This window comes from Mauremys mutica, chromosome 22, assembly GCF_020497125.1.
Source record: "Mauremys mutica isolate MM-2020 ecotype Southern chromosome 22, ASM2049712v1, whole genome shotgun sequence".
NCBI classification, from domain to species: domain Eukaryota; kingdom Metazoa; phylum Chordata; order Testudines; family Geoemydidae; genus Mauremys; species Mauremys mutica.
In genome coordinates, this window is record NC_059093.1 from 4,344,442 (window position 1) to 4,370,503 (window position 26,062).

General features: G+C 44.4%; 1 protein-coding gene across 9 annotated transcripts in view; it reads left to right on the forward strand.

The window, feature by feature from the left end:
- Positions 1-26,062, forward strand: part of ZBTB16 (zinc finger and BTB domain containing 16) — a 192,823-nt gene that overhangs the window by 85,923 nt on the left and 80,838 nt on the right. For all 9 annotated transcript variants that reach the window (XM_044996979.1, XM_044996978.1, XM_044996982.1 and 6 more), the window contains one exon: positions 15,848-15,945. In XM_044996979.1, the coding sequence (XP_044852914.1) occupies positions 15,848-15,945 (98 nt within the window). The remainder of the gene's footprint in view (positions 1-15,847; positions 15,946-26,062) is intronic.

Sequence of the window (26,062 nt, forward strand, 5' to 3'; positions counted from 1 at the left end):
AAATACACTGATATTTGCTTTGAGACTTGAGAACCCATGATATTGAAATATACCAAACAGCATAGAAATGGAACTGCTATAACATGGGAAAGAAAAGCCATCTCTTACTTCCCTTGCATTCTGTTGCCCACCATGGAGGTATATATTTTGTTTATTGTTGACTTCTGTTTTCCTTTAACGATAACTAAATGGACATATTGTGTGATTAATGAAGAGTTCTTTTGAGCTATAAAGCTCTTGACTCACTTTATAGATCTTTTTCTCTCAAACCACTTTTCGTTTCACATTCCAGTCTTGGCACCCTGGTAATAAGGAGGCACACCTGGTTAGCACTCGTTTCACACCATTTCCGCACACAGAAGACCCCAAGGGGTTTAATACTGCTCTTTTTAAGTATTAAATAATTTTTGTAAAAGTTTATAGCTATTTCCCAAATATCTTTTATGAACTTTGGGCACCAGCCAACTCTGTCCCACCTCCCAGAGTTTATACCCACCTTGTTCATCAAAAGAGAGGATGGAGCAAAGGTAAAGTTGAAATACAAAGCTGTTTGGCAAGCCGGCATTGTGAGATTATTGCTTATAATGTCTTCAAATGCAGTTTTACTCTGAAAAGCGACTTGGTAAAATTAGCACCTTGTTAATCAATTGATCTGCTTCCTGTGTAAATTCAGAGATGAGCCTACTGACTCCGGATTAGTAACTGAAATAAATGTTTTACTCCTCCTGGAACTCCAGAGCCAGTACAGCTCTAGGATTGTGAAATTCTTTTCTGTTGGCAAAATAAACTTAACTATGATCCTATTGCAGAAACTTGTTGATTCGGGAGTCAGATAGAACCTAGCTTGGCTCAGATTCTAGGTTGAGTTTGAGGGCTGTTAATAAAGAAAAAGGAAGTGACAACAACTGACTGGGGATTTGGATAGTTATATTTGAAATCGGTTAAGAGGAAAATTTGAGGCGCTGGGTAAATAACCTTAAAGTAAGTGGAGGATATTTTGATGCAAGACTTTAGGGTGCATCAATCTCTTCTTGACTGTTTCAGTGAAGCTACCTAGATTCATAGATTATAAAGGCAGAAGGGACCATTAGATTATCAATTGGCCTGTATGACACAGGATACAGGATTTTACCCAGTTACACCTGCACTGCATCCGGTAGCTTGTATTTCTCTACCACATATCTTCCAGGAGGGTGCATCCAGTCTTGCTTTGAAGAATTCAAGAGATGGAGAATCCACCAGTCCCCTTGGTTGTTTGTTCCAATGGTTAATCACCTTTGCTGTCGGAGGGGAGAACCACCCCAAAAAAGTGCTGTATTTCTAATATGAATTTTTCTGGCTTTAGCTTCCAGCCATTGCTTCTTGTTCTGTCTTTCTGTGCTAGGCTAAAGAGCCTTTTAGTACCTGGTATTTTCTCCCCATGAAGAGATTAAAATCAAGTCACCTCTCAATCTTCTTTTTAATAAGCTAAACAAATTGAGCTCTGCAGTTCTCTTTCAAGCCTGTGGCCAGTTTAAATTTAGAACCTAAAGTCTCTCTGTGATCCCTTGGCTGCTAAGGGAAAGTACCTGTAGTCCAGTGAGGCACACCCACCTATAAGGTGGAAAAAACCTTCTAAAGATCTATGCTTCCGCAAGGCGTCCTGGTTTCTGTGGAAGTCTGTAATTTACTGATGTCTCCTTATTTCCTTTAGTGGAACGATTTTAGGTTTCACTCAATACTGGTCAATTTTTTTTATCATTAAGTAATCAGTGCCTGCTAAGGAAATGTAGAACTTCCGTGAGAAGCCATCTCCTCCATGGTTTGAGTCATAAAACACCCACAAATTCCCATGCTTACCTGAATGGGCCTCATATTAGTCATTAATTTTGAGCATGGATACATCCACTAACAAGCTGCAGTTTACTGTATTTAATTTCAATTAGGTGACTTTTGGAGAAGGTGGAAAAAAATTGTTTCTTCCGGTGTCTTCTGCATTCCATCTCTGTCTGCCCATGCCAGCAAAGAAGTATATGCTTTCTGTAAAGTATTATAACTTGAATGTTCAGGGGGCTACTAAATTATGACTAAACCTGACAATTTCTTAACCAGTGACACTTCCAAATATTTGCAGCTCATGTGTGAAGGGCCTAAAGGCTTGCAAAGTGACAATTTCGTGTATGAATTCAGTTGTCCCTTATCGAAGGCAAATGAAGTTCTTTTCTGTCAAAGGGCAGTCTCTGCTCTCTGAGTGAAGAGAACCAGAGTGGTGTCTATTGAGGTGGTGTATGTGGAAGGCACTGCACAAGAAATTTGACACTTGAATGATCGGGATTAATGTTTGTGCCCTTTTCTCAGAAAATGCAGCACTTGGGTGTGGCGTTCTGGCCAATTCTATCCTTTCCCTTTGGCCTGGTTGAGTGTGCAATGTCAGGAATGATTGATCTGGATATCAGCCATTCTAGGGGTGCTTTTTGCTGTTCCTTAACTATATATTTTTTGTTTTAGTAAAAGTCACTCGTCTGGCTCTGGATGAGTAATTTATTCAGTGAGAAATGAGTTTTCCAGCATTCTAAACAGTAAGATCTCTACTGATGGGTCCAGCCTATAAAGGAAAACCATGGTCTATAAATTAATGGAAATCACTTCATTGTTCACATGCAATGAGGAAAGAGCGATAAAGACCTGCTGCTGTCAATTGCAATTGCCCAGAAAGGAAATCTCGGGGATGAGCAAGGAGATGTTCATGAAAGTGACAAGGCACGTGAATTATCATGTCAGGTTTCTTTTGGTTTATGCCAAACATGTCTCTCACCACCCTTCCCCAGTGCTTTTTACTTCTCCCCATTCATGGAACTACCCCGGATGTAGTTGTCCCTGGAAAAAGTTGTCTTGACTCAGCTTACTTTGGTTTTGACCAAAGTCAAATGCTGGATTCCAGGGTTGGTGGCTTCTTAGGAGAGAAACAAATGAATATATGGTACTGGGTGCTTCTTTGGCTTGCATCACAAATTAAATCTGCTGGGTGTTGAGTAACTCTTAAAGGCAGATTGGTGCCCAACTTCCATTGACTTTCATTGGGGGCTGGGAATTTGAAAATCTCCCCTTCTGTCGTAATTTTTGGAGTGCACCAATTTTTTGGTGCATCTGGAAATCCTCTTTTATGGCTGTAGGAAGTAGCATTCCTGTGTGGTGCATGTTGGGATTGTTTAGTTACACTGAGTTTCTGTGCAAGTTTGTCCTCTATCACAGAGAAAGCCAACTAGAGTAATGCAACTCTACTAGACCAACATTGAATCTTGAGACGGGGGGAAAATGGAAGGCAAAAACTTAAACAGGATCATTCTTCAGAGGTCAGGTTTGGCCAGCTAGTCTTGGCATTGCCCTTCAAAGTTTTTGGCTGGTACCCATTGGATGCTGGCAGTGTTGAAACATGTGTTTCACTAACACTATGAAGCAGGCAGGTAGGAAAATCATTTCTACTACTTACCTGGCTGGTGATGTGACTGCATTGGCAGTTGGCATGGTGGAAAAAAGCTAGTGCTGAACACAATAAAACTCTTCTTTTCAGAATACCGGACGCCATTGCTACATCAACTGATATCTAAATAACAGAGAAGATACTTCTCCATTAGCCCCTAAATACCTCCATTTGATGAGAGATGCTGTAGTGAGGGATCCTACAATGCACCTTTTTTTTTTTCTGTTCTCCAATAGTGGAAGTGAGTGGTTAACCTTGTTGTGAATGTCTAGTTATCCTTATTTATTATTTGAGCTCAAATAATGTTTCTTGGCACTGTATAGAACATAAAATGAGACATGCACCAGGGGTTCTATACTCAAAGAAAAATGATAGTTTATACTTCTATCGTGTGTGTGAGAGAGAGAGACACTGAGGCTTTTTTAGAGCAAAGTGCTTGCATGGTTGAGTATCCGCAACATCAAATTTGTGTAGCAAATGTTTGGGTTTTCTGTTAGCATGGTGATTCATAGAATTAACTGGTTCAACTGGTATTTAGCAAAACTCTGCAGTGTTAAAGCTATTAGTAGCCAATAACTTTTTTGCCTTTCCCGAGTAGCTGTGCGCCCTGCCAAGTCTGTGCACAAGACTTGAAATGACAAAGTACCCTTTAGTTAATTGCACAACGGATCGCCTAGAGTTAAAAGTTCTGATTTATATGACTATAGCTCTAACTGCTCAATAACACAGGCCTGTAATCTACTTTCATTTCAAACAGAACTGTGATTTATGGGGCAGCACGCCGCTTTAGCTCAGAAATGAGGTGTTCAACATATGCTCTGTTGACATAAATTTGGAATTTATCGCTCTTGTCAAAACTGCCTGTTGGACAAAGGTGCGTATTAAGGCAATAAATGGCTCAGAATAGCTTTCTGTCAAATTTCCTAACCATTGTATTCAGTCTATTTGAGGGAAAAATATATACTTAAAAGTAATCAAATGTCCAAAATCCATACATCTTGTTTGGAATGGTAGCGGGGAGGCAGGTTCGGGGTGGGAAGTGGAGAGGGCTTCCCACAAAGTTGCAATCAGTTTGGAAAGCTTACCCCAGGTTTAGTTTATCGCTTCTGTTAGGAGGCAGGCGGTTGTCTTCCCCGTTTAAAGAAGGGGAGTTAAGTGGAGATAGGGAATGAAAACTCATTAAATTTAAAAATAGTAAAAGACATTTTTATGTACTTTTTTAAGCAGGCGGAGTTAGAGTGGGTCTGTAAACTGAACAGAATAGGAGTTTGTTTATGGCAGACTTGAGCTGCTTGCTATTTATGATTTTTACATATTAGGACTGTACACACATCCCATCTCCCCTCTTAGAGGGAGAGAGAGATAAATTATTGGAAGGATAAAGGATTAGCTATTGTGTGACTGGGAAATAACAGAGTTAAGGCTGAGTAATAAAAAACGACCCTGTAGGAACTTTAGGAAAATAAAAAATCAGTAAGGCCGTAATGCAAACAGATTGTATGAAATAACTAATGCAAAAATGTGCATGGTAGTTCATCATGTGTTTTGTGTCACTTATGTAAGTTTGCAGTAAGATTTGTGCTTCCTAAATCCCAGGAGCTTTTGGAAATCTCCCTCCTAGCTACCGCAGTAGTCAGTGTGTAACTAGTCCTGACTCTATGGGCTAGCTTGTGGATTAGTCTGGAGCCTAGGTACGGTGAATTCACTGCCACAGAGTTGGAACAAAGCCCGTAATGAGGAAAGCCTTTGGTAGTTTATTTCCCCTTTCCACACACTGTTCCTGTGTACACGTGGATAAAGTACATATTGATAAATGCCTGCACATGCCTATTGTACGCAAGTGAACATAAAAATCTCCTGAGTGGTGCAGAATCGCTTGCCACCAATCCTGTCCTTTTCACACAAAGCACCCTGTTGGGAAAACTCATAATTTTTACACCACACGCTCTTGACTAGCCATTGCTGGAATTACTGTCTCTTTGAAGTGCTTTTTGCAGGGCATTTACAGGCCTTTTTAATTACTTACAGCTTGTAAGGGGCCTACTTCCATTCCAGCTTTTGTTTGTTTGTTCTTTCCAATGCCTGTTTGGAAAGGAATATTGCTGCATTTTTTTTTTAAGTATAGGGAACTTGTTGGCAAACCTGTCTTTGTGGTTCTTACTTAGGGAAGGGCTCTTCCTTCAGCAAGTTTGCGTTGAATGATCTATAGCTACTCCTCAAGGTAGTGTACGCTTCCTGGCTTTTAGGCCTTCCAACAAAGAGAATTGCATAATCACAGCTCTGTGCTACCTCTCCACAAACAAGGTCATGTGTTGATTTTTCATTTCCTTACTTTGAGGAAGGTTGGAATAGCAAATAGACAGTTTATTTCCAAAGCCTAAACATTCTTCAGTAATATCTGATGACCTGAAAACTTTAGCTCCAAGGTGGTTTGATATTTGAATGTGCATTTTTAATAAACCATAATTAAAGGGAAAACCACATTTAAAAAAAAAAAAAAAACCTCTTTGGAATGCTCTCCCACAAGGGCAGGTGCCTTCTGATGGTGAGATCTTCCCAACAACTTCACTTTATTTACTTGGCCTGATCCTCCCCCCCAAGCAGCCTGATACATAGTGTTTAGTGTGACTGAGGTTACATAGATGCTCTGTTGGTGGGGTGTATGCAATTGTCGTCGTGGTCAGCAAGTGACCCACTTGTATTTGGGACAGAATTGGTAAATTTCCCCTTCTCTCTGTGCTAAAGGAAAAGCTACATTGCAGCCCCTGTAAATGGATTGTATTGGCCGGAGTAGCACAATATTTTTGGTCTACTAATCTTCAGCAGGGCGTCCTGCTGTTGGGAGTTAAAAACCCAGACCGTGGCACTGACACAGTTTGAAATGCATTAGACGGCTTTGGAAGGTATTGAACTAATAAAACGGTTACCCCTGGACACAGAAGAAGAGATTGTCCCCAGCAGGCCACAGACAGAGGGTGGGGAATGTTGGAAGACTGGAAAGGCCATGACGTTCTCTTGTCTTAGAGGTTCTCAGAAATGTAGTTCCTCTGGGACTTGGATGAACTCTGAGGGCTATAATATTTCAAGCACTAATAATTGAATCCAGTGGTGAGGCAGGAAAACAAACATTTACAAAGAACTGGAAGAAAGAAGCTTCTTTAAGCTTTCATAGAAACGTCATCCCCAGAATTCTCTAGCAGGAGACCAGGGAAGGTGCAGCATGCCCCACCAATGAAAAGCCAGGTTAGAACTATTATGTCACCAGGCCAAACTCTCATTGGCTGACCATACCCTGAGCACATGATATCTTTTCCAACTACTTCTTAAAGCCTCTTTCAACCAATTTAACCCTTTTGTAGGTATTGCATCCATATGACAGAATTGAGGTCAGATCTTTAGCTCCCTCTTCCTGCTGGTAAAGAGGGAGGGAAATGGAAGCTTTAATCCTGGAGTAGATCATGTAAAGGAGTTGCGGGGCGGGGGGGTGTGGAATCCTTATCCATGTCCCTCTGTTCTTCACTCCTTTGCAGCAAACCCCATTTCCAAGAGGAAATTTAATTGTACACCACCACTTGCCATACCTCTGGACGCATTCCAAGGCTGACGCATACTCTTGCATTGTAGCACAATCTCTTCCAAATCAAAAGAGCTGGATTTTGAGCCATTATAGTGTCCTAACTCTAGGATTTTAGCAGGAATTTATCATGAGGCCTTTGTTTCTCCAGCAGTTGCAGCAGAAAATTGTATACTTGGAGACGTGCTCATTTAATGTTACAGCATGCAAAGTTACTTTACTGTGCAAGTATTGACTAGTGATACTATATCGAAAAGCCTGGCATGATGGTATGGAAAGAGAGACCTTTCCAGATTGCTGTTCCTTTTAATCCCTGAATATCCTTTTGTTTAGCTTAATTTGCTTATAAGGACATCTCAGGACAAACAGAATAGTTGGAATTTAATTTCAGCATCAAGCTGTCATCATAAAGTTCAGTCTATCTTTTTGTACCCGAATTTGGACAATATTGGTGAGGAGAGATCTATTTTAATGTTCTTAACACACTCCCCCCTCCATTTTAAAGGTACAACTTCAGTAAAAGTGCAGAAACATGTATTGATCTCCTCTCTCAGATCTTAACAGCCTGAGCGGCTGTAATACCTTGCTTACATCTGCCAGGTTTTTGTGCAGTTTTGCAACATCTCCTTAATCCAGTGAGCATAAATAGAACATTTCAATCATATTTTGCTACCAGGAACCTAGAAGATAAAGCGCTTTTAAGACCTTGTTGAAAGAGACTGTATGAGATTGTGCACGATAAGATCGTCCTATAAGTAGACACCAAATGAGAAAACTTTTGTGTTCAGGTGAAATTTGTCGATAAAGATATTTCAAATAAATTACTTAGCGAGAACTCGAGCATTTTAAAACAATGAGCAGGTTACGTAACGGCCGGAAATATCAAAGCTGAAGTTTGATTGCCATGTAGATTTCTGTGTGAGCTGTTGCACTCGTAAGATTAATGTGTTCTTTTGTCGTTTCTGACATCCCGTTCTAACACTTTTTCTGGTGGGGGAGGATCGGGGAGGAGGGGAGGGAAAAGTCTTATCTGCAAGCACTTTACTGGGATTGTGGTTAGCTTCAAATGCTATTGTCTGTCCTTACCATTACAAGAACCAGAACAAATTGCTCTGCTCTAGAGCCTGACTAACATCCAGCCCGACTTGCAGACTGTGTACATACAATGGAACCGGTGTGTTTTTTAATACGATTGTGTAATGCAGGAAACAACGTTTTTTGTTTTTCTTTTAGCCCCCTCCCCCCCCCCCCGTTTCTCAAAGTGTAACTTGATATAGCACCATTCCACCCAAAGAACGTGATAGATTCTGGGGTAGATCCCAAGATAGTGTAAACTTAGCTCCAGTCCGGTCAGTGGGGTCCTCTCAGGTAAAGCCCTGAGCTCTTTCATTTCCCACTGATTGCACTGGGAGCGAGGGTATGCAGCATCTTGGAGGATCTGGCTCTTTGTGAAAGGGACATGTCCATAGTGGGTGAAGTGCAGCCCCCTAAAAGGGGGAAGGCAGCAGCGGTTGGCTAAGGCAGGAAGTGAAGAAGACTGCCGCTAATGGAAACTCGGTGGGCCTTAAAGTAAGTAGAAGGTGGTAGCCCCAATATTCTGGTTGGAAGCCAGCTTGGGGTAACATCCTGACTTAAGAGGGGCCTTTATACGTATAACAAGTGGTCAGGAGTTAATTACTGTGTCTCATGAAAAAGACGTCCCCTCCAGCGCAAGTGTCCCCCAGTACCGTGCTGTGGCATTGGTTCAGTGCTGACTCTAAGAGGAGGGGGCCCTCTTCCCCCAGCACACTCCCTGCATCACCTTGATGTTTACTGAGAGATCTTCACTTGGCCCGTCCATGTTAGCTGGAGCTTTGACAGGGCGCCAGCACAAGGCAACGTGGCTGCAAGCATCTGCTTTTCTGGCAATCCCGGGATCCCTCGCATTCAAGTATTTTTCGTTTGGTGTTGTCCAAACTGTCTTAAAAACCTCAGGAACACCGTGTTCTGGTCCCTGTACAGAAATTGCGATCAAACACATCATTTATCACTTGAGGGTAGGGTACTGTTCAGTGTAGTAAAAATGCCCTCCTGGCATGCTTTATTCACCACATCCTTACAATGCATCAACACAAATCGATCTAAGCCATGCACCTGGTTCTGTGGCAGTGAAAGGGTTAAAAGAAGTTATCCAATGAACACCTGTATTTCCTCTCTTTAACTTGTCTAGTTATTGTTTGTGCTTTATTATTTTAAATCTGATTGAAATTTCTTGCCTTTTACTGATATATTTACTTTATGGAGAGCATCAAGTGCTGTATTAAACAAGTAAATTGTGCTGTAAACGCTTTTGGAAATGTTTATTAATATTGACTAATCATGGAGCAATAAGCTCTATTGCTAGCAAGCATAATATGTGGCAATACCAGCAGAGCATTAACATCTTGTCAAATAGCTCTGTGTAATATGAATTTGTACCAAAAAGAAAAACCTGATGGTTCGTTTCACATCTTTTACTGGGTAGGAAGGGGGTATGGCTGGCTTGCAGGCTCCAGATGCTCGTGACGTGTATCCACTGCTGTTCTCTCTCCCGATATACCCTCATTCCCCATACACACGCACCACCTTGTCCCACATGTTGGCTCAAGCAGCCTTGCTCCCAATGGGCCTGGCTTAAATCTTGGTATCTCTGGTCAGGTTAATACTTTTTGTTTTCTGTCAAGGCACCATGTGTTTGGCTCCATTTATCTTGACATTCCAGTCTAGAAATCAGAAAGGAAAAGTTTTTGTTGGCCAAAAAACAAAGGTGTTTTTTTTTTGTTTTTTTTTTTAAGATAAGCGGATTGTTGGCAACTTGACAAATATTCCCCTTCCTTCTGCAGTAAAGATGCCCTAGCTTCTGTGTTAGTGACTTGTGTATCCACTATGGTATAATACCTAGCTCTTACATAGTGCTTTTCACCTGTAGATCTCAAAGCATGTACAAAGGAGATCAGTACCATTATCCCCATTTTACAGATAAGGAAACTGAGGTACAGAGGAAGTGATTTTCTCTGTCACCCAACAATCCTATGGCAGAACTGGGAATTGAACCCAACTCTCCATATCCTAGTCCAGAGCTCTGTTAGGAGAGGCAGCAGCAAGCCTTGTTGGGACTGAAATCAATGGGAGTTTCGCCATTGACTCCAAGATGAGTTAACCATTGTGCCTCTTAAAAATAATAATAATGGAGGTGGTGGGTTTACGTGAACGGCAGTAAGGACCATGGGGTTCAAATGGATGTTATAACATTGGAGTGCTGCTTGACTGAGTGATGACTCAAGATGATTTTTAAAGAGACACACTAGAAAAGGGCCGTTCTTCATAGACTTCTATGGAGAAGAACATTTGTGAGCCTAGTTCAAAAAACCTGTCAACTAGAATAGCTTCTCAAAAAAATGACTATTCATTCTAAAATAAAGATCTTCAAATGCAGCCAATGCACATGATTTTAGTGTGTTTTTAATGTTGAGAAGTTTGAAGAGTTTGTGTTTATTCTCAAGATAGTTTGGGACAAAAAAAATGTACTGATACAGGGTGCTAAATTCCTTAAAGGGGAACTATTTTAAATATTTTCACTCAAAAGTAAATGGTTAATTAGTTTATTTTCCTGTTGATCCTGTTCTAAAGAGAACTTCTCTAAAGAGTCCTTTAGTATCCAGGCTCAAATACTAGCAAAACGAAACATGATTTGATCCAGAATTAATACATCTCAACAAAGCCATATTTTTACACATTACATTGTCCCCAGCACAAAGATAATTATAATGGGTTTGCTCCATTATCAGCCTCTCGTCAGAATCAAGAGAGGCTAACTGGTCACAGCTTTATTTTTACTTGCTGTTCAACTTAATTTTAATGGCACAAGCTGTTTTAATGGTTGCCAGTTGCCAAGGAAACTGGTAATAGGGTATGGAACCTTCCTCCATTAGGGCTTCTGAATTCAGATTGGTGAATATGGCAAAAACCAAAAAGCCATTCCTATAACATTTAACCTAATGAGTTGATGGCTTTCTTTCCAGTCCCTGGCAGTTTTTAACATAAAGGCTGAGGGCTGAATTGGGTCACTGAACTTACAATATCATCTTCCAGTCTGCCCAGGTTAAGCTGCACATTGGAGAGGGTAGCTTGCATGGCAGGTGCCTCTGGCATGTCCGTTCTGTTGGTAGACATGGGATTCTAGTCTCTAGAAATGGCAATCAGTTACTCTTTCACCAGCACAAAATTAACTGCAGCTTACTTTTAGTTTAAAGTGTGCTGGAGGATTTAGCCAAAGGATGACTGGAGGAAAGTTGAACTTCATCCTCAGTGAAGATAACAGTTGTCCATAATGAAGTATCAGCGGGTAGCCGTGTTAGTCTGTATCCACAAAAACAGTGAGGAGTCTGGTGGCACCTTAAAGACTAACAGATTTATTTGGGCATAAGCTGAAGAAGTGGTTTTTTTACCCACAAAAGCTTATGCCCAAATAAATCTGTTAATCTTTAAGGTGCCACCGGACTCCTAATTGTCCATAATTTGTGGCTTGGTACTAGGGCCCAGCCATTGAGTTTGAGGGTCTTCTGATGCTGGATGGCCAACAAAAGTGTCAATGGATCCCTGCTTTCAGGGATACGTATACCCTGCCCAGTTCTGCACATAGGGGCAGCTCCAGACCCCAGCACGCCAAGCGCGTGCATGGGGCAGCATGCCGCAGGGGGCGCTCTGCCGGTCACCGGGAGGGCAGCAGGCGGCTCCGGTGGACCTCCTGCAGGTGTGCCTGCGGAGGGTCAGGTGGAGCCGCGGGACCAGTGGACCCTCCGCAGGCACGCCTGCAAGAGGTCCACCGGAGTCGCGGGACCGGCGACCGGCAGAGCGCCTCCCGCGGCATGCCGCCCTGCTTGGGGCGGCGAAATGTCTAGAGCTGCCCCTGTCTGCACAGAACTGTTTCATAGAATCAAAGGACTGGAAGGAACCTCGAGAGATCATCTAGTCCAGTCCCTTGCACTCGTGGCAGGACTAAATATTATCTACAGTTTGTAGTTTATATTTGGCACCAATGCAATAAAACATGTTTGTCTTGTAACAAAGTGATGATAAATAGTGGATGTGATTAGAAGGTGGAGTAGGTCATTTGACTGTATCATCTGATGAAAACATCAGCAAAAAACTTTTTATAGGGTCTTATTTTGAAACCTGCATGTGTTTTTGTTGTTAGACTCTTCTACTTCCGTCTGTATGCAAAAGATCATAATAAATGAGTGTGCATCTCTGTTAGGAAAATGTAGCAAACTTGGCTTGGTAGCTTTTCAATGCTTGTGTCAACTACAAAGCACCGGCTGCTTCTAAGCAATACATTTATCAACCTCTGACACTGTGAAGTAGTCATAGAAAAGAGAGTTCACTTACCATGTTTTCTGTTTAATGTTTCTGAGTTTAGTTGGCTCAACAGTAGATGATCGTGAGTTAACTTTGGAACTTTGCCTTCAATGTCAATGTGCGTGAGACTTCTGATTTGAGCAATAATTGGCCTTACAAGAGGGTGGAGGAAAAGATGGATTGGGGGTGAGGGTGAGTGAATAACAGAAAACTGCTTGAAAGAATTCTGTGGCTATAGCAGCATGAGATGAGGAGTGGAAAGAAGGCTCCTGTTTGCTAGGATACTATAGTCTCTTGTCAGGGTCATGCTTGTCCATAGACTTCTGAGTTTAGCGCATTCGTGTGCTGCCAGGGAGCATGTGCCTTTGACACATCACTTGCATTTTAATAATTACTTAATTTTTTTCTGGCTTGGGCAACGCTGCTGTCCAGATCTTCACAAGCAGTGTCCGCTAAATATTCAGGGCCACCCAGAGGTGGGGGGGGACAAGTGGGGTAATTTGCCCCGGGCCACACAGGGGCCCCCACAAGAATATAGTAGTCTATAATATTGCAACTTTTTTTCATGGAAGAGGCCCCCAAAATTGTTTTGCCCCAGGCCCCCTGAATCCTCTGGGCGGCCCTGTAAATATTACTTAATCTAGTAGAGTGCACTGGGACGTATTGAATTGCTCTTGAATGGGGTTGTTGCTTTATGAAGAAGAATGAAGATTCTTCCAGCAAGGAATGGTTTGGGTTCTGAGCTGGATCGTGCTTTCTTCACTGCCTTAATGCACTACCCATCTCCCCAGACTCTCCAATCTGGGCTCAACAGGGGGAATCCAATTAAGTGAAATATATGTAAGGATTTTAGTGCCCTAAATATTCCCTATTTTTTCCCCTGTAATGCCCACCTTTCTATTCAGATTCTGAGCAAGGAGTGAAGGAGAGCCTTGCTTAGTGCCACTTGTCATTAAACCTGTTGACTACATTTAAGCAAATTTGAATGGTAAAAATACTAAATAGAAACTCTGCATCGTTCATCTGCTGCTTCATTCTGGGAACAGACATAGCTTTGTCCTCTTTGTGGGGGTGAGCTTGCAAGAGACGTAGCACCCTCTCTTTGCTCCTACTGAGATAATAGGAGTTAAGGATGCTCATCTCAGGATCAGTCGTAGTAAAACTCTCCCATTGCAATCCTCAAGGATTCTGTCCCATCTGTACTGCTCTTGGAAGAAGCATTAGTGAGAGAGGTGTGGGTGGTTTTTTCTCTCTCTTTCTATCCTCCTCTTTCCCTTTGGTACTTAGCCTGGAGATTTGTGGAGTGTCCTTAGTGTGCAGTATTTAGCCGGAAGAGTGAGCTGTGATTACGTTTCATCAGCACTCCAAACATCCAGCAACATCTGGGTGGCACTTCTCAGCAGGGACCTTGCAGCCTATCTCTTGCCCTCCAACATGGACTCCGCTGCTGCCGTAGGGAGCAGAATTAGGGCAATGGAGTTCCTGCTGTTTGCTTTCCAGAGTGGCCACTGTTCTAATCTGCTTCTGAGCTCTGCTGCTTCGGCTAGTGCTAGTCTGTTGCTGCCTTGTTCCAGTTGGTGTGAGATGCATGAACACACATAATCGATGTACGTATCGTAACGTTTTCCCCTTCAATGGAAAGGATAGCATTGATGGTCTTCATGAAGTATTTGTAGGGATGGGCGCATCTCTAGCTCTTAATCTCTTCAGGGTTGCCAGGTGTCCAGTTTTCAGCCAGAACACTCAGTCGAAAAGGGACTCTGGCATTAAAAGTCCAGTTGGCGTGGGGTTGGCAGGCTCCCCACTTGGCTCCACGCCGCTCCTGGGAAGCGGCGACATGTTCCTGCAGGCCCTAGGCATAAGGGCGGCCACAGGACCTCCGTGAACTGCCCCAGCCCTTCCCTGAGCCTGGCTCCGCAGCTCCCATTGGCCAGGAACCACGGCCAATGGGAACTGTGGGGGAGGTGCCTGTGGGTAAGGGCAGCGCGCACGCCACAAAGCTGCCTGGCCGCCCCTATGCCTAGGAGCTGAGGGACATGTTGCTACTTCCAGGGAGCTCCCTAAAGTAAGTGCAGTACGGAGCCTGCTCCTCGCACACATACCCTGTGCCCTAACCCCCTGCCTCAACTCTGAGCCCACTTCTGCACCCCAAGCCTGTCATCCCCTGCCCCACCCAAGAGCCCGCACCCCAAGCTGGACCCCTTCCCCCATACCCAAATCTCCTGCCCCAGCCCGGAAGCCCCCCCCATACGCCCTGAACCCCTCATTTCTGGTCCCACTCACTCTCTCCTACACCCCAACCCCTGCCCCAGCCTGGTAAAAATGAGCAAGTGAATGAGGGTGGGGGAGAGTGAGTGACAGGGGGAGGAGGGATGAAGTGAGCGGAGTCTCGGAGAAGGAACAGGGCCTTGGGGAAGGGGCGGGGTAGGGGATGAGGCAAGGGTGTTCGGCTTTGTGCGATTAGAAAGTTGGCAATCTTAGTAAGAGTTCTGATCCCTTTATTACCAAAGGGACTTGAAGTCTCTCTAGAAATTTCACAAGAGTAATCTTTCTCATTAAGCTTTAATTACTTCAGGGTGTCACTGGGGTTTGCTTGTAGAGTTTCTGTTTCTGGACAAAGGCAGGTAGGATAGGTGCTTTGTAAACAAACCAGTTAGGGCAGTGGTCCCCAACCTTTTCGTCTGCTGGGTGCCAGACAAAGGACCATGGTGGCCGTCGAGCATCCGCCAAAATGCCGCTGAATTTTGGCGGCATTTCGGCGGCGACACCTCACGATGCTGCTGCTGGCCAGTGACAAACAACGTCATCAAGCGGCGTCATCGAGAGGCGTCGCCGCCGAAATGCTGCTGAATTTTGGTGGCATTTCGGTGGATGCTCGACCGCCAGCCAGGACACGGGTGCATTTAGGTGCCCCTGCAGGCACCATAGTGCCTGCGGTCACCGTGTTGGCGACCCCTGAGTTAGGGCAAGGATTCTACAGGATCCTTCTTCCTAAAATGCAAGAACTGAAACTTTCTGGACTTCACCAAATCAAGCTTTGGGGAGAAGATTCAAGCAGGCTTCCCACGTGCTCCCCAGTTAAAGCAGCTCTCCTTTTCCCTTTGCTCAAAGGACACCCAAGAAATGACTTCCCTTTTAGCAGCCTCTGTAGCTGAGTAGGCCTCGATCTTTGAATATTCTGGGTGAGCCTCCTCATTGCTGCTGGCCAGCAGAAGTCCCATTTTTACTCGTGTCCCTACGGCTGTCTAGCTTTATATGAAACAAGTATGTCTGTGATTTGTGTTCCTGCCGAGCTAATGAGAAAATTCATGGATAATGTGTAGATTTCATGAAATATTCAAAAGGTCTCAGTGTTAACATTTTAAATAAAAACTTTTTCCCTCCCCCCCACCCCCCCAAACAAGCAAGAGGACTAATCCGTCTCTGTTTTTCCTTAGGAAGCTGCACAGTGGTATGAAGACTTATGGATGTGAGTTGTGTGGGAAACGATTCTTGGATAGCTTGCGGCTCCGAATGCACTTACTGGCTCACTCAGGTAGGTTTAGAGACATTGATGCTCCGTGAGGCGAATGCTGCCTCTGTCATACTGACCCAAATCCATTGAAAGTCCCAGACAAACTTTAAGAGTGTGCATGTGTGTGTGTGTGTGTGGGGGGGTATTTTAACCATTTTAGAATGGTAAATTATGAATATATTCCCTTTTTATTGTTTTCAGCTCTTTAACTGGGGAAATATTTGCAGGTCCTCAGCAGTCTGGAATAACAAACTTGGACTACTGCATGGCTGAGTGCTATTCGATTGCTTCCATCCACTTCGGCCATCATATTGGAGTGGTTTTCCTCCGTGTGTGTGTGTGTGTGTGTGTGAATACTGTATTTGCCACGTACAGGCACCCACTACAGTTTCATTAGCAAAACTGTTGCAGAATTAGGCACTCCGTCTAATGAATCTAACTATTGGGTTCAAATTATGCAGGCCCTTTAATTAAATAGATATAGAAAGGTTGGAATGCTAAACTAGTGAGAAGACATTGTGTTTTGCAAGTTAATTTAGTCTGAAATTCCTATTGGGCATACAACCCCATATGCAATTAGTTTTTGTATTAAAAAAAAAAACGCAAGCAGCCACTGGATCCATTTGCTCAAAGGTAAAGTGTATGTACGAATCCATGTCTCATTCATTCAAGGGTAAATCACTTAGGGTATGTTCACACTGCTCATTAAGCCTGGGCACGCACTCAGATTTGAGCTCACGCCCCACACTTCCATCCGCACACACAAATCAGTCTGAGTCGGGTCAGCAAACTCTCAGGACCGAGGCCCTGCAATACTGCTAGGGAGTTGGGTCAGAGCCCACGTCCCACTGTGAATCGGGTCCAAGCTCTACCATTTTGCAGGTCTGGACGCAGGTCAAGTTGCAGTCCTGAGTCAGAAGGTCTCTGTAGTGCAGTGTGGATATATTAGTACAGCTCTGAGACCTGGCTCCAGCAATCGTAAAGCCAAGTTTACAGACACGCAAGTGCAGGCTTGGAAACGCTGAGTCCACCAGCCAGGTCCCGCAGACCTAGGCTTAGTGTGCAGGATAGACATAACTGCAACACTGCCAAAAAACCCCATCCCTGCAGCAGTGAGTCTGAGCCTGGGTCAACTGACTCAAGCTCACAGGGCTTGTGATAGGGAGCTAAAAATAGCAGTGTAGACATTGCTGCTCAGGCTGGAGCCTGGGCTCTGAAACCCAATGAGAGGGAGGGTCTTCGCCGGATTGGGAACACCTATATTGCTATTTTTAGTCGTGTGATGCAAGCCTGAGTCAGCTGACCTGGGCTCTGAGATGCTGCTCTGGGGGTTTTCTGCAGTGTGGACACACCCTTAGGTCCACATGAGTTTAAAAGGCTGCACATTTGGAGTAATTTTGGAAGGATGCTAGCATCATTGTAGAACTTTCTGCCATATGGTCTGTAGGAATAAGCACAGGGTGGGGAAGTTCTAATCCTTCCTCTGCTATTTCCCCCCTATGTGGCCTTGGCAAGTCACTGCACCTTCTGTTTGTTTGTTTTATCTTAGAGCCTAGGAGCCCTAGTCATTGACCAGGCCCTCATTGTGCTAGGCACTGTACAAACACAGAAGAAATGGTCAGTTTCCCCACCCGTAAAATGGCGATAATTAACACTTACTCACCTACCTCCATAAAATGCTAAGTGGTGTTATCCCCGCCAGTGCTTTAATAGTGAATGGTAACAAGTATGAGAGACCAGATACAGGATAATTCTCTAACTCGTGTTCCTGCATCTCATGGAAGTGCTGCCGCCGTCCTTCTTCGTTAAGCACTGAGAGCTGCTTCTGCCATTCTGCTTGGGTCAGAGTGGGCACCGAAGCACACAAATATCTCCTAGCAGATGATCCCTGGATGGTTGATCATGGATCACTGAATCTCCTCTGATATACACCAGCAGCACATGGACTCCAGAGGTCCTGACAGGCCTAGAATAAACACAATCATCTGACCATAGACATGCAAACAGATGTGGGATAAGCCACCAATAAAGAGATGGTGCACAGTAAATACAATCAGTCTTTTCAAAGGCTTCACAAATTGTTTTCTGTGGAGCATGAGCACGCAATGTCTCTCTCTTATTCCTCCGGGTTTTTTCTGCAGTGTGTGCTTGGTCCTGGGTATTGACTGATATATTTCTTTTAATCTTGATTTATGAGAAATTAGACTCGGAGGGGGAAGAGGGCTGCATGGCACGTGGGGAGTAAGACAGCAAGCGCTTGGGCATGATTTCAAAGCTGGCATAAGTCACCAGTGAACTGAGTTTGAGAGGATCTCAGAATCGTCTCCAAGCGTCTCTTCTCCATAGCACAGAACTACCCAGCAGCATGGCATAATTGGCAGCCATTGCTTAAGGGGGAGGCGTGTGGCTGGAATAGGGGAAGCAGGTCCTGTGTGAGGTGCCCCAACGGGTCTGGTCGTGTAGGGGTTTGCGCAGAGCTGAGCCGTGTTGCGCCTGGCTTTCCCCATTGCTCTGTGTTGACGAAGGGTGGGCAGCTAGACTCCACAAGAGGATTCACCGTGCACATGGTGAGAATGGTTGGTTGAGGAGGGCTGGATTTTCCCGTTGTGAAAATAAGGGATGATCCGGTTCCATTGTATCCAAGCCACCCAAGTCTGGAGGGTTGTTTGGGACTGTTCTAGTCTCTAAAAGAAATTCTCCTGACCCAGTAAGAGCTCACACCTCTGAGTCCCAGCTTTGAGAGCCTGGCCCTAAGTTAGCTGAACTTCCAGCTGTCCTGTGGGGAGATGGTGGGTGCAGTTTAGTACCTCCCCCGAGAAGGGCATGGATTGGGGGCGTGGTGCTGTTGGGAGATGGATGACAGAGACTGGAGCCAGGAATCATGCAGCTGCTATGCAGGTTTTTTCCTAGACCTCTGGTAATTCACCTTGCTCCCTTCCTCTAGCACCTCTGCCCCTTTTACTTATGGGCCTCTCCTCAACACTCAGTGTCAGGTGCATGAATGGTCTCTGGAATACCAATGCACCACAGAACCCCCCTGCACAGTAACCTGGCACAAATACTGAATGGTATTGCGGTAATGTGCTAGGCACTGTAGAGACCGTGCGAAGATCTGTTCACTGTTCCTCCGCTCCAACCTCTCTTGTCACCCAAGGCTGACTCTGAACTCCTGGTGCGTGATGGTGATAGTAGTCAATGTATTAGGCTATCTGCCAGGCCTGGATCCTCCCACATGCATGGGTTGGGCATTCCAAATGGAAATGAATCCAGCTGCTGTTTAGCTGTATTTCCTTGACACCCCACCTCTTAAAAACTCCAACAGCAATAACTCTAGTGCTGCTTCTTTCTTCTGTGTTTCCTGTACCCAGGCTAGTGTTCCTTCATTTATATCGGAGAGTCAGCTGCGACTGGCTTTATAAAGAGAGTCCGGTTATAGATTTTATTCTAAAAAATACTAGATATAAATCAATGAAAAGAAAATGGCCCCGTTTTATTTCTGCCTTTAAGGCCTGATCCTGCACGCACTTAACTCAGCATGGTCCTTATTCTCAGGAGTAGGCAACTTGCCCCACTTTGTCCTCACAGTAACAAGCACGACTCCCAGCAGTAAGCATTTGCAGGATTGGATCCTCTGACTTGATACCGATTCTGACCGGCGTTACGATCAGGTGTAGATTCCCTGAAGCCAACGGAGCGAATCCCGGTCGCACTTGCAGTGCTTCAGGCAATGTTGCCAGCTGCCTGGTGATGAATATACACTGTCCGGGGAGGGTGCCTCGCATGCCGCCTCTGAGGCCTGGTTAATGCCTGGCATTGTGGCAGGCCGCATGTACTGCACTTAGCGTCTCAGCTGTGTGTTCCCTTCCCCCTCCTTCTCCTCCTCCTCCCTCCTCCCCCTTTTTTTGGCTTGCACTGCCTGTGTTTGTTGTTGTCGTTTTGGCCTCGTGCCAATCGCTGGCTGGCTGCCAGCCTTGTGGGTACAGTATGTACAGTGAACGTTGAGCCAAGTTTGTCATCATACAAGATTAATTTTTTTTCTAATCTGTCTGGGGTTGGGTGAAATCGGAGTAGGGAGGGAGGCAGAAGGAGCAGTTTGAACGCTCGAAAACAGCCGCATTAAATTCCAGCACTGTTATTTATGAAAACATGAGACCTTTGCACCTCTTATTTTCCTTTTTCCCCCCACCCTGCTCCCCATGAAATGAGGTTGCATTGGATCCACATCATAAGTTGATATTTTCAGTGACTAGCATTCTAAAATTAATCTCCTAAATCAGTTTTCAATGTCCAAACTGACAATTTGTTTAATTAGAAGTTTGCCCTGTAGGAGACCCTTACGACTTGGGGTCCCCCCGCTCCTCAAAAGGCCTTAGATGATGGCGGTAGTAAATGTTCAGTTTAATTGAGGTTTTTTCATTTCAGTTTGAATGTGTTAAACTAATCAAATGTTTGAGGGATACCTGATGATAAAGAGAAGTTTAATTAACGAACAGTAAACTTAATGAATTAACTAACGAGATTGTTCTGGCCCGTCCCGGTTCTGTGACTCCTATCGAGGTCATATTGCACTGTAATGGCGGGTGGGGCTTGGGGAGGAATGAGCACTAAATCAGTGCTTATTTTATAACATACAGTTCAATGCATGTTGTCTTTCACATAACCCGCTGTTTGTTTCGCTGATGTGCTGGGGGAAATCTTTTTGTGGGGGGGTTTCCAGTCAATGGGAAAGGAGAAATGCTCTGAGGCAGCTTTGGGAGATGAGTTAGAAAATTTTTCCTCTCTTTCTCCCACTTCTAGATTTCTCTGGGAAGCTGAGAGACGGGGGGGCCAGATCCTCAGCTGGTATAAATAGACATAGCTCCAGTATCTGCCCTTCACTCTCTGGTGCTCAGTTCAGTTTCTACCCGTTTTATTTAGCGAGGAAAAGAGCAAGGGGGTGATTCTGCATTGTTGCCACCTCTCCCGATGTTTTCGCAAGTCCCGCAATATTTGATGGTCTTTCTTAAAGCTCCAACTGCCGAAATTAGATTGCTTGAGAAGCTCGGCTTTGTTTATTTTTAAGTTTTCTAGCCCTCATAGTTGTGGAGAAAAGCTGGAAACTGTGATCCCTAAATATTCTAATGCCAGAAGGCAAACAGAACCCAACTGTTGTTGGTTTTTTCTCATGATTTTTAAGCAAATCACATGATTTTTGAACACTTGGAGTTGGCAGTTTTGAATGTGTTTGACCCATGTCGTCACTTTTATATAAGGAGAAGAAAACACTTGAATTAGAAATGAAGGCTGCTGTGTCTAACATCATCACCTCTTCTTTCTTTTCAATCCAGCTATCCATTTTCTTTAGTCTTTTGCCACAGTCTTGTCTCTGAGGTCTGGTCATATGTTCCATTTTCCTACTCTTATTAATAGGTTCATGGAATGCCTTCTAAAAATAAATTTTTAAAAAGTGCTTGGGCTTAGTTATGAGGTGTATAGGCTCTGTCCATGAAACACCAGGGGGAATTCTTGCCCCTGTGCTATGCAGTTAAGTCTAGAGGATCCCAGAACTGGCCTATAAACCCATTGTCCTCGCCATATCAAAACCCACCTCTGCTGTGACACCTGCTACTAGTGGCCAAGAATGGGTATGGCAGGGGATGGCTTGATACTGTTCTGTTTTTTAATGCTAGTTTTGTCCCTGTCCCTCCTCCCTTTGCATATGGTTTTCTTCTGACCTGAGAGCTCTTTGGGACTTTGGCTCATATATTCCTATATGAGTGGATAGGCCATAGCATGCTACTGGTGTATTGCAGAACGTGGCAATACAAGCAAATAGCACTACAATGCTTCCATGTATGGGGGCTGTTGTGACATTGTGAAAAGCAGAGAGAGAGAGCGAGTGGGGACATGGTCTGGGAAAGTGCCACCCTCCTTTTAGGGGTGTGTGTCTCATGGAATAGTGCGTGCATGAGTATTGCACGTATGTATGGCATAATTATGATCGCTACAAAACTGCAAGGCAAACCCTATTGTTAATACTGTGTTAAGGGTGTTCTGGTAGAAATGTAGTTTATTTAGGTTTACATTTAATGAAGGACAAAGTAGTGAAAAGCCTTACTATGTGTTCCATGGCGTTGAGTTAAGGTTGCTCCCTTAATTAGAGGTGGGTCTTAAGAAATGTTAAAGTTTAAATCTCTCAGGAAAAGAAAAGGAAGCAGGAGGCGGGAAAGGAAAAATCTCAAGCTATTTGGAACATACAGTTTACATGCTCCATTGACTTAATGAGCAGAGTTTGAGTTCTCTGAACCAACAAATGCTAGTTGCACATATATGCATCTCTTTTTAAGTGAATGTGTATAGCCTTGATCCAAAACACCTCTGCATGCTCAGGTTGCAGTTAGCAAGTCGCCAGCATTGGGCTTCAATGTAGACTTTAGTTTTTTCTTCAAACCACACCAAGGCCTAGTTGTTACAGAGAAGGATGGCCAGGGCAAATTCCATGCTTCCAGCTTCAGCTATTGGTGCTTGTAACTTTGTATATATGAGAATGGTTCCCCTCCCCCAGTCCAAAATTGGAGATGAGGAGAGTACAAACAGGACCCCTATTTCCTTCCCCCTCCCCTCCCCCCGCAAACAAAACACTTCTCCATGTAAAGACCAGTTATGGACTTAGTGAGCTCAGAAGGGGAATGTTTCAAAAAGTTATCAGTGTATTAAAATGAGGGATTGCTTCAGGAGGCACTCACTGTAAAGTGTGTGTTGTGTGAGAGAGAAAAAAACTACACACTTTCTAATTCACTATGCAGTCCCAAACAGGCAACGCCAAGGAACGCTCGCAAAGGTGTGATTCCTTGTTTTTAATTATTGTTTTGAACGTTCAGGTGTTTGTTCAAGTTTTTGTAACCCCTCACTGGCAGATTCTCAACCTTAACATAATGCCCTAAGCATGGCCGTGTTGTTTGTTGACTTAATTCCATTGTGCTGCTTAGCAGGTCAGTATCTATGCCGTGGCCCAGGGCAGTGGAGAGTCACATTTCCGGCCAGATTGCTGCTAATGACACAGTTGTGGCAAGGAGACAAAGATGGCCAGTCTGGGGCTATGTGGCTAGAAGTGACTGCTAAGCTGCAGCCGACATTCACCTCTGAGCAGGCCTCAGACTATCTGTTGATTTCCTTGAGGGGAAGACAAGTCTGCCCACAGCCTGGCCCTACTGAACTAAATCCCATTTGTGGCACGTAGTGTCACAGCCAGAACTAAAATTCCATGGCCTCTCATCTTTAAAGAGCACAGGGATTCTGCCCCCTTGGAGGAGAGGGGGTAATTTTTATCTTGCACCCTGTTTTTAAGGGCAGCCAAAATCTGAGTCCAACGTTTTAACCACTAAGAAAAGTTGACCTGGCTATGGTGTGGGGAAGGGTTGAATTGGCATTAGGGACATACAAGGGGTTAGAGAGCTCTTGTAGATGAGGGGAAGTCAGTCCCTGGCATGCGCAACTGAGTGGTGTGGAGTTGGGAGAAGAGGACCCCAAAATCTCATCCCAGGTTGCTACTGCTTGAGCACTCGTAGGATTCTGCAAAGCAGAGAAGCTGCCTCTTCCTTCCTTCCGCCTGATGTATAATCTGCATGACAGGAAGGCGAGGTGATGCAGGCTTTCTGACTTCAGCTGCTGATGTGACAAGAGTAAAGGAGCATCCTGACAGCTGAAATCTGGGGCCTGGCATGAAGGAACAGAGAGGCTGCAACACAAGCAATGGCAAAATGCGTGGAGCAAAGATGCCCAAGGTTCACTAGCCACCTCCTTTCATCTGCTGTGTTGTGCAGTCGCCAACCTCCGTGCCCTCCCCCTCTCTGCTGGCATGTCCCATGATCGTTGTGTGTCCTAGTGGGCTGGTTTTATCTAGCCAAGATCTAAAGCTGTGGTTAATTCACTTGCTACCTGTCTCTAATAAATGTAAACTTTTCTTCCTCTTCATGTTCCACGCTTATCTCCTTATTAAGCGTTGAGCTACAGAAGATGTTTTCTCATGAAGTATCTGAGATGGAGCAGATAGTTCATCTTGAAATTAAGCTGCCTCCCTCTCCGCTGCCTTTTAAAAAGGTGGTTGTTTGCTGAAGTCGGGGTGCGCATCAATGCAAAGTTAAGAAGAAAGGGAAGCACTGAGATTCTTTGGAGATTGTTCACCCCCCCCCCGCTACCCTTTCCCCCCTCCTTTTTTGAATTTTGGCCGGCATCCCAAATTTATTCCCAGAGTGATGTCATCGGCTTGCCGGCAGGTCTGGATGTTCTGCCAGCATTCCAGAGAGTTTATGATCATTCGCAGATGTGCATCCAAGAACACACTGTACCCAAAGCAGAAATTAATGCAGGCTTGACTGCTGTCCAACCCTCATACACAGGAGAGAGGGGAAAAAAGAAAACAAACTGTTTAATGCTGTTTATAAATTATACACTGGCTGATGAAAAATACATTTCATTTCCCACAGCCCCTCCCTGCCTTCCTTTTCTGCCTCAAGAGTCTAAGCTGAGACTGGAAGAATATGGTTTGCTTTTTAGCTCCTGTTTTGGCTGGAGTCCTAGCCCCTGCTGCTGATCCAGAGCCAGGGTATTTTTCCCCTTTACCTGATGAAATACATTTATTTTGCAGCCGTCACTACTCCTCCCCCTCTTTTGGATGCTTTTTGTTATTCAAGGTGTTCTGCTAAGCATTATGCAGAGAGTGTAATGGCGGGACCCATTACACCATAGTGTGCTCTGTAGCAAATAAATCTTATGCACATCTGTCTACATTAATACTGCTAAATATATGTGATCATCACACTGTAACCCATTTTCTCTCCGGTTTCTCATCATGCATGCGAGATGGGAAAGTTCTGAAAGTTCGCTGTAGGCTGCGGTATTAGAAAACATTCCGTAACCTCCCCTCCCTCCTGAAAAGGACATAAACGTGCTCAGGACTCGACATCCAGATTTGGGGTGACGCTGATGATCAAACCATCCTCCCCCTCACCCCAAGATGCGTTCTTTAAATTCCTCCCCATGTTGCGTGCAATCCATTTACATGGCTTTTGTGTTTTTTAATACTGCTAATGTTTATCATTTGCCCAACAGGCTTGACAGATTTTGTTTCCTGTAGAGTATCGCAGCTTTAAAGCCCCCTTGTTGCTAAGTAGCAGCCTCCCTGTACTGTAATGGGCTGATTTTGTATTCTGTTCAGCACTGTATCTTATTTTTGTATGCAAGACAAAGTGTTTTGATGGAGGACGATTGCAGAAGTGTCTGGAGGCTGTTTGGAGTTTTATGGGCTGTACAGTACACTGTGTGCTTTCTGAACAGAACACAGGCTGTTGAATTTTGGATTGGATTTGTCATTTTTCCCCTCTGAGAGGAGGCTGTCAGATAGAACATTACTTGAAGGGTGGAGAGAAAAGTGGAAATTGCGTAATAACCTCTATTTTTCGCTAAACCGAAATTTTATTTTTTTTAGTCCCAAAATAGTCCCACAAATTCATAAGCTGCTATGGGGGGAGGAACAGGCTAATGACGTGGTTAGTGCTTAGTCAGATGCCTTTCCGTCTCCTGGATTCCTTTTCTCTGAATTCTAAGCTTTCCCCTTCATGTGGGGCTTACTTCTTTTAAATGGCTGGCGGGACACCAAAGGGCCAAAATGGTGGAATGCTCCAGACTTTACAAAAGCTTCTTAACTTTTTTTTTTTCTTGCTGTCCGACCATGACGGGTAGGGACATTGGGAGGCAGAAGCCATGTTGTGGGTGAGACCCAGACATGCTAAACTCCAGGACTACATCTCTAAAATGGCATTCGGGGCAGAACACAAGCCAACCAAAACCCAGGAACTTGGGAGCAGCCAATCCATCACTCTGTGCTGACCTTTGCCCTGCTTACAGGTAGGTGACTCAGAGTCTGGTGCAATGTGGCACAGAAATGCTTCAGTAACTAGGCACAAGGGAAAAGTTGGATGGACAGAATTTGCAGCCTGACCTCCGTGCCTTTCTCAGTTTCAATTGCACCTTGGATGATGGCAAGATTCTTGCATCTCACCTGCACAGCCCACCTCTGAATGCTGAATCCTTCATGGACCTGAATGTTTTAAGGAACAAGCCCAAACATTTAGATGCTCTTCTTCCCTCTTCCTCCATC